We start from the raw sequence: 14,853 nt of genomic DNA, 5'->3' as shown, positions 1-14,853 counted from the left end.
ACACACACACACACACACACACACACTTAATATTATATACATATGTATATAAATTCTCAGCTGTTTGAGGGCATCAGGCGTATTACACCCTGAACTGGTAGCCAGCCAATCACAGGGCACATATAGACAAACAATGATCCGCACTCACAATCAAACCAAGTGTTCAATTAATCTACGGTGCATATTTTTGGAATGTGGGAGGAAACCAGAGTACCCGGATAAACCCCACGCAGGCACACGGAGAACATGAAAACTCCACACTGGAAGGCCCAGAATCGAACCCATGACTTCTGCACTGTGAGGCGCATGTGCAACCATGTCTTTTTTTGGTCAAATTTTGGCGAAAACATGCACACACACACACACACACACACACACACACACACACACACACACACACACACACACACACACACAAACAGGATCAGTCAAAAGTGAGCAAGATATTATTTTTGTAAATTATAATTTGTTATACCCATCTTATTCACCGGATTTATTTCATTGTCCTTGTTTTTTGCTTGTGTTCATTAGTTTGGTGTAAGTTTAGTTCAAAAGGAAATGAAAAGCTCTCACCTGGTCAAAGAGTAGAAAAACACCATCTGAGCCAAGTCAGAGAAAGAAAGACGAGACTCCGACAGCTGAAAAACTGACAGAAAAAGAGCGGGCAATGTAAAAGCCTCAACAGTTTACTAAATACTTTACTGTAACAGTAAGTTAAAAAGTGTCAACTAGTTGAGGTTCAGAGAGAGAGCTTCTCCATGCATTTTCACACAATGATTTTAGGTCTGTTGTGACAAGTGTTTTGTGCATGTTACAACAGTAAAATGAAGCTTCTTTTTGGGAGGGCCTTTTGCAAATTATGAGTAAAACCAATTTTGGAGCTAATAAATCTGATGACATTACAGTAGATTATAAACTCTAAACAAATTACCAATTAGAATTAAATACAGAAATAGTACCCGTAACTGACACTATGCCTTTTAATACGGTTGCGCCGTGTGGTTATGAAAATACGGTAGCCAGGAGCGTTACAATTTTAGCCACATACGGCTAACTTGTGTCTTACATTACCGCAACTTTTTGAATTTGTAGTTATTCAGTTGTCATTTAGTGTATTCTTTTGTAGATGTTTTAATGATGAAACAAAACAAAAAACAACCTGAATTTATAGGATTTTGTTTTGTTAGGGTTGTTTTCCTCTTTGAGAGAGGATGAAGTGATGGCCATCTATCAAACTCATTGATTCAATCAGATACTGTTTGTATACTCCTAATAATCCGATCCGATCTGCCTCGTAGTTTGTCCATACCTTTGGCTGTGCATGAAATATTATACTCAAGAAGAGCTTCATCGTCTCCTCCCGAAGACACACACAGGAAGCTGGGCAGCGATGTCACACAATCTCTCACCACCACAAAACTCTAGAGGGGGACAGTGACTCATTTCAGCCTTTTGAAATGTGGCTGAAAGCACATTGAGGAAAAACGTGACAAACACCACTTGAGCAATGAGAAAAAACGGAAGGTGAGCAGAAAATGATTGCAGCGAGCGAGCGGGTTTCATTTACTCTTGAAAGTGAACCGTGACGTTACATTCGTTGCTGGAACTTGAGCGGGGTAAAAGCCCCGCTCGTACATCCTGGTTGGAATCCAGTTGCAGCAAGCGTCTCCAACATTTTCCCTTTTTTTTTTACAGATATTCATAAATGTAAACATGTAATGTATTCAATGATCAATATTTTTTCAAGATCAATAGCACATACGCCAGCACTCAACCTCTGATGGTCTCAGCCATTAACATGTCTGAGTCTCTCCTCAGAGACTTCACATACTCTACAAAGGTTGTTGTTGGGTTTTTTTTTTTTTTTGGAGGGCTCTCACTTCAAGAGAGTCATCATACATTATAGATGCAATATGGTATCCGCACTAAGGACGGATTTTGAATATGGAAATGAGCTGCTTTTGACTTTTTGCAAAATTGGGAAACAGTGATGGATGTTGACTCATCATTGTCCAGACTGAAACATCAACACTCTAACTTCAATAATTGTACTTTAGGATTGCATTTTGTCCTCATGATGACAACGCGTGCCATCGGAGTTTTGAACGCTTCCAGTATCTTGATGACATAACCAGAGATTACAATATACATATCGAAGCATTAAATAAACAACCAAGTTACCGTAAAAGGAGCTCGCCTTGACAACAATCTGAATATTCTTACATTTATTTAACAGCAATATCGACCGGCGATATGCTGTATTTGTATTTCATTTTATATGACTTGATTTGAAATGTTTAACAATGGCCGAGAAACAAGAATTGTGCGCTGAGAAGCAAGATCAATTTTCTGTACATAGCGCTCCGTTCGCAGTCTTGCATCACGGCAACTTTGCTGAATGTGTAGTTACCCACACACAGACAGGAAGTGGCTTTGTACTCACCATGAACAGGAACAGAGACAATTCTTCTCAAAGCAACCAAGTACCGAATGCATTCAGAGACACCGCATAGTGATTATATGTGCGTGTCACAATCTAAATAGCTGGCTCAGAGTTTCCCCGTGTTTCCTCCAATATTAAGCTAAAACGTCTTTACTGTTACTTGTAATCACTTTCCATATGCAGGTATCTGTATGGCACCTTTTACGGTGAGACAAATTCATTCCTGATAACATGAAAGCAAAACGTACCTCGCTTTGTCCTCATCTTCTCTCGCCGTGCATTGCACTGATGTCAACCGCCCGATATTCAACACGACTTCTGCTATCGACCACGAAAGTAACTGCGTGCTGTTATTGGATGTCTACCGAAAAAAGGAACTACTTTTTTAGCGCAACGAGAGGCTTGTGCATTTTTAGTACGATATGGGCTCAGCAAGGTCACTTCGGAAAAACAAAATTGAAGTGCATATTGTTTGTAGACCTCCAAGGATGTTTCATATACATCGGGGCAAACAACGTCATTTCATAGCACAAACAATGACGGAATATAATCAGATCTTTGAACAGAGGGGATACACAAGAACTGCGCCAATTTTCAGTGTACAGCATTAATAAAACTGGTCAACAAACATTTTTTATTCAGAGATGTAAGGAAACTTCTATGTGACTATTTTGGGGCTTATTCTGAATCGAGCACCTCCATTTTCAAAATAAGAATGCAAATGATAATTGATCTACATCAGATCAACATGTGCAGAACACCAACAGCCCCTCACCAATAGGAGTAGCTGGGGGCAGTCATTCCATCCTTGCAAATCCACCCCTCCCTACCGAGCACTTCAACACCAGTGAGACATCGTCAAAGGAAGAACACAGAACACCATCGAATTCTGCCCTTGGTCTAAGTAGAGTCCAGCGCAAGGTCGACAAGAACTCCCACTTGCTACTGAAACGACTCTGGAAGATCCCAAAAGTCATCTGGAAAAGAGGGAAGGTGGCGCAGCTGTGGGGATGTGCAGAGAGCCTCTGGATGCCCAAGAAGAACTGCAAGAAGACCGATCAGTTCAGAATAATCTGACTACTGAGCTGAGGAGGGAAAAATCTTCTTCAGTATACCGTAGTAGGAAGGCGACTGACCACTTTGCTCCCGAGTAACAACTACATAAATACATCTGTGCAGAAGGGCTGGGATAGCTAGAGTCCCAAGTCATCTAAAACACCCAAGCGTGGTGACCCAGCTCATCCGGGAAGCTCGTGAACACAAAGGAGACTTTACAGTCCTGTGGTTAGACTTAGCCATTGCATACGGCTCCATTCCCCACAAGCGGGTCCAGATCGTCATAACCAAACATCGTATGCAACGCCCTGTTGCAGATTTGAATGTGGATTATAACAACAACTTCAGGATGAGACGTCGGAAACCAGACGTGGGAATAATCACAGAGGCCGCACCATCTCAGTGATCTTGTTTGTCTTGGCAATGAATATGCTTGTCAAGTCAGGAGAGCCTGAGTTTTGGGGTGCTGAAGCAGAAAAGGCATTCGTCAGCTGCCCATCAGGGCCTTTATGGATAATTTGACAGTCACCGCGATACGGGTGGATCCTCCAAGAGCTGGATGGAAACCCTCATCCGGTGAGCTCGAATGGAATTCAAGTCGTCCAAGTCCCCTAGTGACGAAGAAGGGCAAGATCACAGCCAGGTTGCATTTCAACATCGAAGGGATGAGGAGAGCTGTGCTGTCAGAGCAGCCCGTGAAGAGTTTGGGCAAGGTCTTTGACAGCAGCCTCAAAGTCAACCTGCCAAGATCTGGAAAGCTGGTTGAGAGCAACAGACCAATTTTGCTTCCCTGGCAAATTTAAAGCATAGATTTACCAACGTAGTATATCGTCGAGAATACTCTGGCCGCTATTTGTGTTTGAGGTTTCCCATATCCACTGTGGAGACCCTGGAGAGGAAGGTCAGCAGCTGTCTCAGGAGGCGGTTCAGGTCAAACAGCAATACTGACTCCAATGACCCGAAGGTGTTTCGGGCAGGAGTGGAAATGAAGACAGTAAGGAAGTGGAGTGTCATAACCAGATGCTGAAACCGATTGTCGACACCATCAGGAAGGAGATCAACAAAGCAAGCCGAGGAATTAACACCACTCGTGCAGTCGAGTTTGTTAGGGCAGGACAGCAGCGGTGAAGGCACCAGCAGGAATCCGGGCATCAATCAAGGACTGAAAACTTTCTGTTGATCTGTAGAAGCACCTAAAATTCCCCCCTGCACAGTGTCAGCATAACTCTGAGACCTGATATCCTCCCTATTCTCAGACAGCACCAAGAATATCATACTCATGGAACATCACCGAAGCAGCTGAGAAAGCCTGGAGATGACTCTAGATCTGAAGAGGAGAACCAGGGGGACAAGCCGAGCCACAGCCGCAGCCTGATCAACCGCGGCTGGGTCGCCTGGACGAGGGTGTCCGATGTCGAAAGATCTGAAACACCCGAGGACCTCAGGCTACATCTCCGATGATGTGTTCAAGTACATCAGAAGATGTGTTTCAAATTACAACGGATGGTCAAATCTGTATCGTGCAAGCTTTTATAGGTCAAAATGAAAAAATAAAAACACTTATGTGATAGGAAAAAAAGAAGTAAAGACAATTTTGAATTCAGCATCAAAAATATGTTTTGGCAGATATTGAATTTGAGGCAATATCATGAGGAGAGATCTTTTCTATAATCTGTTCTCATCGGCACAATTTCTTCAAATGTTTTTGGGTTATTTTATTGTCGTTGTCTATGTGCAAAATAATCAAACAAATAAAGCCAACTCTGATTAAAATTGGCTGTTTACCAAGGTAACAAAACTTTTCTTGATCATGTTATAGGTGTTTTAATTTGACACTATTTTTGCACAGATGTAAAACTGTTCCGGACCACAAGAGGTGTTTTACGCCTTATAAAGTGATAAGATATTAAAAACGCATTTTGCTATACAGTAATATACACGACTGCAAACTACAACTACAATTTCAAACATTGTCAACAACGTAATACCATCAAATTGCATTTAATGTGCAGACACAGCTAGTGTCAGATATGTACATTTTCCCCCTGCATTTGTAAAACTGGACCTAACTATTCATGTATTTCACTGAAGTTAAATGTATTATGAAGGCTAACAGATCATTTGTGATCTCACCCCAGCGGGCGTTCCAGAGAGGGCTGAACGGGCCTGCGCTCTGTCCCAGGGTGCAGCTGGGCACCAGGCTTTCTGACACCCTCGAAGGAGTTCCAGCATAGTCATTTTCCTCCTGCTTCTCCTCCACGGGATGGATGTTGACCCGTTAAATGGACTGTGACTCTCCCTGGAGATAAATGCAATACATGCATGGAACTGTGTGTACTGGGCAATGCGTGACTCAGGCACATGAAAATAAATGCCAAAAAATGTCCATAAAACAGGTTCGGTGATTTACTTATTTCTGATTTTAGGGTGAGGAAAATTTCTACTTACATGTTTTTGGGCAACTTCAGTTCACGTCGATACACACGCTCTTCTATAATTGCAAAAGTCTCCACATGATGCAATCCTTTCTTCCTTTCTGCATGGCACAATTTATTTCAGCAGGGACTAAAATGGGAACCTCGGTCTTTTATCAAAGATTGTCCGAGAACCCCACTGGTAAATGTTTTGTCCCCTGCACATGGTGCTGCTGCCTATTGTTGCACTTGCGTTGCAACATGTGAAACGGTTCAGTTGTGGTCTGTCTACATGTGGTTAGCCCAGCATTGGAAGTGTGTTCAGAACAGGAAAAAAAAAAAGTTTCGACTGCACGTTGGTCATAGAGAAACGTGAGATATTGCGTGGTGTTCCGATAAAGGCAGCAATGTTGTTTTTTTTTCATACAAATTTACCATTGTCAAGTCAAAGTTATGTAATAGTCTGTATAACATTAGTTATTTCCCCTTTATCTAGAAAATGTTTAGTGCTCTTGAGTTTACACCTAAAACATCCAACAAGCGCAAAAACTGATACACGAGATATACACGACATGCACAAAATGTTGGGCACACCTGGCATTTAATTATCCCCTGGGGAGGTGAAGATTGTAGCAAATTTGATACTTCGGCTCCTTTTCACAAGTCTAATAGTCATGCTAAAAGACAAAAAGGCCTTCCTCTTAACATTATCCAAAGAGTTGAAATTCTTGAATGTCTTTTTAGGGATGACTGATTACAATTTCCTATGTTTTTGTGTGAACGGCACGGTGGCCAAAAGCAGGGGTGTCAAACATATGGCCTGCGGGCTGGAACCAGCCACCAAGGAGGTTCGATCAGGCCTGTAGGATAATTTAAGTGAAAAAATGCATAAAAGACAGGAAATGAATATTTTTAATAAGGTGCATTATCATGGATTATCCTCTAGGGGACACACTATTTTAATCAGAGAAGACAACATTGTTTTGATCAGACAACAGCAGTCTCAGTCTGTCACTGAGAAAGACCCAACACAGCAGGCCCTATCAAGGACGTGAATACTTTATTCCTTACACATTTAATAGCACTCTCCTTAGTTTGTAAGGTGTAGGCAGGAATTTAATTTAGATTTTACATGCACGTGTCAATGGTTTAAAATTTCTTTCTTTATAAATCTCGTTTAATCTTAAAGTGCATGACTATATTTTTCAATACCAATTACTTGTTCAAGTTTTGTGCCTTTTTACAATCAGTGGGATCTGTTGCAATGGATATATGTGAATGACAAAAGCAAATTGCACATTTGTCTAAGGAAATCTATGGTGTTTCATGAAATGTTTTGTAAAAAATATGTTCTTGAAATGTCAACATTTTCCCAATGTTCTTGTGCTTCTTTAGACCAAAACAAAGGAAAGACATGGTATTTTGGTCATTTACAGCAGAGTATGGTATAATTTTAATGGTCCGGCCCACTTGACATCAACTGAGGCCGGATGTGGCCCACAATGTGAAATGAGTTTGACACCCCTGGCTAAAAGTCCTCGAAAGAGTTTGACCAACACTTCAATGACAGAAGAAACACTCAGAGTTTTACAAAGATAAAATTTATTGCCAGTCATTTTGTTTTCATGACTTTTTATACGCAAGTTAAGATTGTGTAAACTCATCAGATGTTACTGCTCCTGTGTCACTCCTAACTATGTTATTATTTCATGCAACACTACGCTGTTCAATATGGCAAATGAATATAAATTAAAATAATGAATACCTTTAATTAGAAACGGACATTTGAAAATTTCACTTCTTCCTAATATTGCACACGTATATTAACCATCCACCATGTTTACTTACAAGACGCTGTTAGTCTGTGATATACTATAACTGTGTGGGAACCATCCCAACTTGTTAGATGGTTACATAAATTGATGAAGAAACAAACAAACATTAAATGATTGGGCGAACATTTTCCCAGCTTGCCACTCTTGTAATAAATATATTACCCTCCATGGTCTAAACTAGGTCAACTTCCTGTGTATTGTTCAAAGCAGGTGAAAAATCTCACAGTTTATTGTAGTCAAAACAACCCGTACAGACGACAGATAGAGCTGTGTGATGTGATAGACCACATTAGCATTCAGAGAGAATCAGAAGCATGTTATCTTAATTGAAGTGCAAAAAAACATATTTACAAAAGCATGGGATGTGAGAGGAATTCTGGGAGCATGTTGGTCTGCAGTGGAAGCTTCAGCTGTAAACAATAAATAATCAGAATTTACGAACAACCTCCAATACCGCCACGACTTGCAAAAGACGACGCTTCTCCTTACATTACGGATGAAGAGCTTGCACCTTTGCTCTCACTTGACTTGCTCTCCTCCTTGTCCTGACTGTCGATCCTGGCGTGCTCTCGCTTCACTAATTCTTCCAACTCCGCCTGTAAACAAGAGACAATTTTATTTTTGTGGCTAATGCTGATGTCAATGACACACAGAGCTATAAATGTGTTGCAATGAGAGCAGCGCAGTGCTGGTACGTCCGCAACATTTGTTTTGCTAACATGCGTTGTTTCGAATAGCGGGGAAGATTTTGTGTGCTTCTAATGTATATTGAAATACTGTCGACTTGCGACTTTAATTCACTTGTAACACTTACACTTGAATATCAAATCGGTGTTGGCCATTTGAAATGAATTGAAATCCCATTATTTTCTTCTATCCCTGGCTTGGATGGACAAAAATGGACAGCCGTGTTTTTCCACAGGACAGGGACATTATGTAACATGACACTTTTAAAAAAAAGGTTCCAAGTGACAAAAACAAATATGAAAACAAATAGCAGATGAAATGGAAAGTACAAGAGTTGATATTACAGTTAGACATATAAACTTACCTTCCATCCCAGCAGGTCAGCTAGTGCCATACAGCCATCATCACATGTAGTGATATGAGCAACATCTCTGGTGAGGGAGAAAAGGCCACAATATATCATTTATACAAGTGGTTCCCAAATACGACCGGTATTTGGGTATTGTGGACCAGCACCGGGCGTGGCCCAACATTGCGTCAGCCCCTGACAACTCCCCCTAATCCATCGATTACCTTCCGAAGGGCAATATTAAGTAGGGCTGAGTGATTATATGATTGAAAATGGTGGGCAGCTATGAGCATGTTGACTCGATCAGACGCGGAGGAAATGTGAGTGCCTGTAGCCAATCAGAGTCCAGCTTTTCCTTTTCACTTTGGTTTGCAAGTTGAAGTAAACAGAATGCGCCAAAAAAATGAAAGAAGCAGTAAACGGAATGTAATCGTGACGAGGACAGAACATGCAGCTGATGGGCTGCCATGACTTGGCGTCATCTTCCGAAGATGAAGATATTTTGTCAAGAGAAGTTCCTTCCCATCACTTTTGTCAGGGTACCTGCAGAGTATCGTGTAGGATACCGTTGTGCAAACTATGTCGTCAAAAACAAGGAAATACAACAAAACCTGTCGAATCGTTTGAACAAGTAGCACGCAAGTGGAAAGAAAACATTTGAAAGCAGTTCAGCCGCTAATAACTCGCTGGCAGCCACCGGATGAAAGCAGCCAAGCAGGAATCAATCGTGTCATCTTTTGATCATGCACATTTGTATGTAGCAAAGATGTTGACGTCGTATGTAGGGTCATAACTTAAAAATTATGTTTACATTGTTTATTTGCTGTACTGTTGAATAAAAAAAGTTAAAAATTATTGAAAAACATATACATTAATAAAATGTTGTAACAATTCTTAAAAACTGTTGCTTTGTTTCCAAGCAGAGAGTGAATGAAGCATCTTCAACGATTGCTCCATTTTTTATTTAGAGACCAACGTGGTGTCTATTTATACACATCTATGATGGAGCAGAAGGAAACCACAAACTTGCACAAACTGTTTCTCACTGTTACAGTTTCCCTTGGAGGACCGTTATGACTGAAACAATACCTAGAAGTCAACAATAACGGTTTATTCCCCAGTTGTTTAAGTTACTGTAATGATTTGGTAACAAGAAAATGCTTATAATATCACTCTTATTTATTACAAATGAGAATTTGAAATTTTGGACGAGATTTTTGCTAGCATCATGAAAGTTGACAACTTTGATTTGCTTTCGTGGGCCACATACAATGATGTGGCGGGCCAGATCTGGCCCCCGGGCCATGAGTTTGACACACGTGCATGAAGTCAATGAGTTTACAATGACACTTCCAATACATTTGTTTATTTATAATTTTATCTGTGGTTTTATTGTTCTTGTTTTGATTGTAAAGTGTCCTTGAGTGTTTTGAAAGGCACTTATAAATGTAATGTATTATTATTATTATTATTATTATTTGTCCGTGATAGAATCCAGCCAAATTATCGTGGTCACGGTTGTGATCCGGACTAATTGTGGCATCTAGCAAGTGAACGTATCATAAATAACTGTCATTATCAAACATCCAGGCCAAGTAAATGCGACCAAATTCAAATTGAGTCCTGTTTTTCTGTTTTTTTGTTTCAAGTGTCCAGATTGAATTTTCCTTGAAGAATCCAATTGACATATTTGGCCACTTATATATTTCTTTGAATGTGTCCGCTTTCTGTGAGCTACTTCCCCTTAGTCCGAGTTAGTGTTGACGGAAAAACACAATCATGTTACCTGTAAGCTTTGTCTGAGTTAAAGTCCATTCCTCCACCAAAACCCAGCAGACCTAATACAGGATCAGCCTGCGCACACAAAATGACTTTGTTCAAAAAATAGCAGACGCACAATTAAAACTATAAGAAAAATTGACAATAAAGTTGTATTCAATTAAAAAAAACGGAAATTAGTGACCATACACTGCACCTGAGATCGTCGATTTACAAGAGTCCCGACACGATCAGAAACGGTGCTCAGTTAATTACTTTGTGCACAAAAAGACATGCTTAGTAACCATCTTACTGATACTGACTTTCAATTGACTGTTGTATAATTCTGGCCTAGAAGTGCTTTTCACAAACATTTATTGTAATAATAACTTTAGTACTGCATATTTCCACCACATAGGCTAGAAATTCAGGTTACATTGCCCCCTTAGAAACATAAACCCACTGTTAAGCCAGGGCCCCCTGTACAAGGACTGAAGCTCACCTGGCCTGCTTTTTCCATGTTGATGAGCAACCTTGGGCAGCTTTTTGATACCCTGAGTAGAACAAAGCAAGAGAGATTGCCAAATGTTTAAAAAAAAGTTAGAATTGCCTCAAAGTTGCTTGATCAAGTCTGAGTTTATGGAAGATGAACCCTTGTACCTGCTAATCAGACTTGCAAAAGGCTGAACCTGCAGAGATGTCCCCATGATGATGAGAAGATCACAACGTGGGAAGTCCTGGAGGAGCAAAAAGGCAATGAACGCAAACGCAATGCGACATATCATTTCTAAAAAATGTACAGTATGTGTACTTGGTAGCTACCACATCAGCTCACCATCTTCATTGATGTGAAGAACCGGACTGGAAGGCTCTCTCCAAAAAAGACAATATCTTGGTATAAAGAAAAGATGAAGCCATGAGCGGAATGGGAACCATGTAATGTCGACTTGGAACCAGTTCGCGAGCTACCGGTCGATTTGCGATCGACTGGTTGGGCACCCCTGCTCTAAATTGTCCCGAGGTGTGGGTGTGAGCGCGAATGGTTGTTTGTCTGTGTGCCCTGCGACTGGCTGTCAACCAATTTAGGTAAAAGTACTTGCGAAGAACAGAAGAATACCACAGGAATTAAAGGAGGATAAAGAGGAGGATAATAGACAAAAGAGGATAAGAACTGACCTGGTTTGACCAGACTGTTGCATTTTTCACATTTGGGAATATCATCAGAAAAGATTCTTTCTACAAACAAAACAAAGAAGTTTTAGCCCCTCCAAAAAATGTAAGTCCAACCAAGTAACAAAGGTTAAGCGTCCTTAGGTCTCTTGAAAGGCTATATATAAATATGAATTTTTATCATTTTAAAAGGTAGGGAAAAAAAGACACCTTTCATCCAGTCCAAGTTGTACTCTTTGCGGCAAGTGAATTTGACGCAGTGGGATGTGAAAAAGGTTCCGTGGGCTTCAATTAGATCCCCACTCTCGAGCCCGGCCACTCGCTCCAGGGTGTCAATATTCTAAATGATCACCAACACATCAATGTCAATAAAGAAAGAGGGTGGGAAGTGCCGTTTGTTCAGTGAAGACTGCGAGTGTGTTGATTTTCCTGCCTGCGTGTAACAGCGCCTGAGGAGGCCTTTGTCCTTCAGCAGCTTCATGAAGTAGTGACACACGGTCGGCTAATACACAAGGCAAACAAAAGAGAACAAATGCCACAAAAAATCTATTTCATTGCTGACATAATTTGAAAGCATTTACCGTATTGGCCCGAATATAAGACGGCCTTGATTATAAGATGACCCCCTCTTTTTCAAGACTCAAGTTTGAAAAAAGACTTTTTGAACACCAAATTAATTTTTATACAGAAAATAATTACAGTACATTTGAAACAAATGATTATAACAATATATTTGAGAGAAAAAGCATGTTATTTTGCCTCATTCAAATCTAAATCACATTCGTAAATTAATGGCTTCTGGTTTTTGAAATGTAAATTACATCATAACTTCTCCTCAGCTTGCCGGTTAACCTGGCCGATCTTTGACCCACTTTTCTCCAGATTGTCACTATGTTTCTCTATTTTCCGTTATCTCTTCTATTATTTTCTTCTCTTTTCTTTCTTACCGCTATTTTTTATTTTTCTTCTTCGTGCTACCGCTATTTTTATTTTTATTCTTCGTGGCTGGGGTTCACTTTGGCCTGGGGAGTCAAGTTCATCATTGCTTCATTGAGATCTGGCGCCATCTACCGTCGTGAATGGGTACAATGTCTAGACCCCGAATATAAGACGACCCCCACTTTTTCAGTCTTATTTCAATGCAAAAAACACCGTCTTACATTCGGGCCAATACGGTAGAACAGGGGTCACCAACGTGGTGCCCGCAGCCACCAGGTAGCTCCCCAAGGACCTTCGCATTAATCAGTACCCAAGAAGTAGCTCTCAGCTTCAAAAAGGTTGGTGACACCTGATTTAGAATATACTCTAGTATTTATTGTGACCTCCTTGGCAGCGTTATACAGTATGCTCTACCTTAAACTGTCCTGGATAAAGCTCCTTGGCCAAGGCAAAGAAAGGTTCTGGATGTTTCTAGGATGAAAAAGGAAATTGGGTAAGTGAAGACCAAAAATATACTGCTCCAAGACATATAATATGATTAAATGCGAGTGAGAGGGATATGTGGTGACGATGGATATATTATATTATTTTAGCTGTCTGAAGTAATGTCAAGTTATAATGTGATGTTTTATTCATCTGCTTCTTTTTAACTTCAAAAATAAATCAACAAACAAACTGACCTTGAAGTAATCTATTTGGAAGATGGCTTCCGGGTAGGGCAGGTTATATTTCTGCAGGTTTGCATACAGCCCAGTATCAGGTGAGCGAAAATCGGGAATCCCAGCCGCTGTAGTTGTACAGATTTAAAATGATGGCCTCCAGTTAAAGTACATTATCACCATAGTTGTCTAATACTACTACATGTTTTCTTTCTGTCAGATACTCACATGTGGATATACCTGCTCCAGCCATGCAGATGATGTTTTTACCTGTAAGGAGCGCCTCTCAGTAAGTCTATTTATAACAGTCGGTTGAGGGGAAAGTGCATAAATGGAGACTCACATTTGCCACTCAGAATGTATTTGGCGACTCCTTCCAAAGTCAAGTCATCCAAAACCTTTTCTGGGGATCCGATGCCCAGAGTGTGGGAGAACAAGTTCCGCAAGAAATCCACTGGCAGGATAATAGATCATTAATCATCTCTTCTTAGGTACTCTTTGCATACCTTCGTGTGCATGATCTAGTTCTCTTTCCTTCAGGTTACGTAATTGGTATACAAAATTGAAAAAAAAAAATTTGAGCAAAAAAATATGTTACTGAAAAACGAAACAATGACAAATGTTTCCAATAAATTCTTCATGAGAAAATAATGAAGGGTGGGAGTAATTTCACTGAGATTATATACATCATAAATCAAATAAATTCATGAGAATGAAATTTAACAACTCGGAAATAAACGTGAATGACATACTCTCAGAGTTCCCAGCCGCTTCCTCCTCACTGCTGTCTTCAGATTGCTCCTGCCAGAAAAACACAACCATTTTACCAGTGATTATATCTGTAGCAAATCTAGTCCGTTAAAACCATTCCGGGTATCATGTTTATGCGGGATCATCGAAGAAACAAAACGTTGGAGGCTAAACGGCTCATCACACGAAGAGCAACCACCCGGATGAAAAAGTGGCGATTCAAGCTGGACACGTTTTGTTGTAGATACTGCATATTTTATTTTGAATGACTTACAAATTCACTCTCCGTTTTTCCCGTTGTAAACATTAAAAAGTGTGTTGTTTTCGTAATCTGTGCGGTCAAGACTTAGCCGTGTGAGCTCCTGTCAGCGTAGCTGTCAACAACGATAGAATGATTTTGTGACTTCATCGTTATTATCTACCTCTGGTTCAGATGTAGTTTCCTCCTCTTCTTTGTTGTTTGGAGGCTCTAAGAATACAAACCAAATATTCAAGTGAAGTTTGTTTGGAATGACACTTCGCCAAACTATAAAATGCTGGTTAGCTAGAGGGGCGAAACAACGTCTAGCATCAACTATATCAAGAGCCAGTATTGGAATCACGGGTATCCTACCTGATGTCTCAGACATTTATTCGCTTATGGAACACTTTCAAGGACTAGGATCTAAATGACATTCGTTGTAAACCCCGAAACTGTTTTTTTACGCCGTCGTGACAGGTTTCAACTCGGGTACTTCGCCGTCATCAGCTGGCTAGTTTGCCTGTGTTGTTGTCCGTCACAAAACATAATCCG

The 14,853-nt window shown here is 40.4% G+C and overlaps 2 protein-coding genes across 3 annotated transcripts in view; both read right to left on the bottom strand.

Moving 5' to 3' along the window:
- Positions 1 to 6,166, bottom strand: part of rinl (Ras and Rab interactor-like) — an 11,114-nt gene extending 4,948 nt beyond the window's left edge. Inside the window, exons 1-4 of the mRNA XM_019861190.1 lie at positions 5,948 to 6,166; positions 5,633 to 5,798; positions 1,310 to 1,421; positions 574 to 646 (exon numbers count right to left, since the gene is read on the bottom strand). Of these exons, the coding sequence (XP_019716749.1) occupies positions 574 to 646; positions 1,310 to 1,421; positions 5,633 to 5,798; positions 5,948 to 5,949 (353 nt within the window). The 5' untranslated portion in view covers positions 5,950 to 6,166. The remainder of the gene's footprint in view (positions 1 to 573; positions 647 to 1,309; positions 1,422 to 5,632; positions 5,799 to 5,947) is intronic.
- Positions 6,167 to 7,494: 1,328 nt separating this feature from the next.
- sirt2 (sirtuin 2 (silent mating type information regulation 2, homolog) 2 (S. cerevisiae)) lies at positions 7,495 to 14,853 on the bottom strand. Of its 2 annotated transcripts, XM_019861531.1 has the most exons (17): positions 14,674 to 14,853; positions 14,483 to 14,529; positions 14,063 to 14,111; positions 13,654 to 13,764; positions 13,539 to 13,580; positions 13,332 to 13,438; positions 13,066 to 13,122; positions 12,146 to 12,214; positions 11,923 to 12,052; positions 11,719 to 11,778; positions 11,378 to 11,433; positions 11,203 to 11,279; positions 11,045 to 11,096; positions 10,571 to 10,638; positions 8,800 to 8,866; positions 8,238 to 8,344; positions 7,495 to 8,158 (listed from the first exon to the last, which is right to left on the bottom strand). In XM_019861531.1, exons 1-17 carry the CDS (start codon positions 14,687 to 14,689, stop codon positions 8,155 to 8,157), a joined length of 1,119 nt encoding a protein of 372 aa, XP_019717090.1. In that variant the 5' UTR covers positions 14,690 to 14,853; the 3' UTR covers positions 7,495 to 8,154. The 2 variants fall into 2 exon arrangements, with proteins under 2 accessions (XP_019717090.1, XP_019717092.1); XM_019861533.1 differs by lacking the exons at positions 14,483 to 14,529; positions 14,674 to 14,853 and adding an exon at positions 14,335 to 14,421.

The sequence above is a fragment of the Hippocampus comes genome, unplaced genomic scaffold (genome assembly GCF_001891065.2).
Source record: "Hippocampus comes isolate QL1 unplaced genomic scaffold, H_comes_QL1_v1.1 scaffold122, whole genome shotgun sequence".
Taxonomy (NCBI): domain Eukaryota; kingdom Metazoa; phylum Chordata; class Actinopteri; order Syngnathiformes; family Syngnathidae; genus Hippocampus; species Hippocampus comes.
The sequence above is the reverse complement of the archived record's forward strand: the minus strand, read 5'-3'. Positions and strand labels throughout refer to the sequence as shown.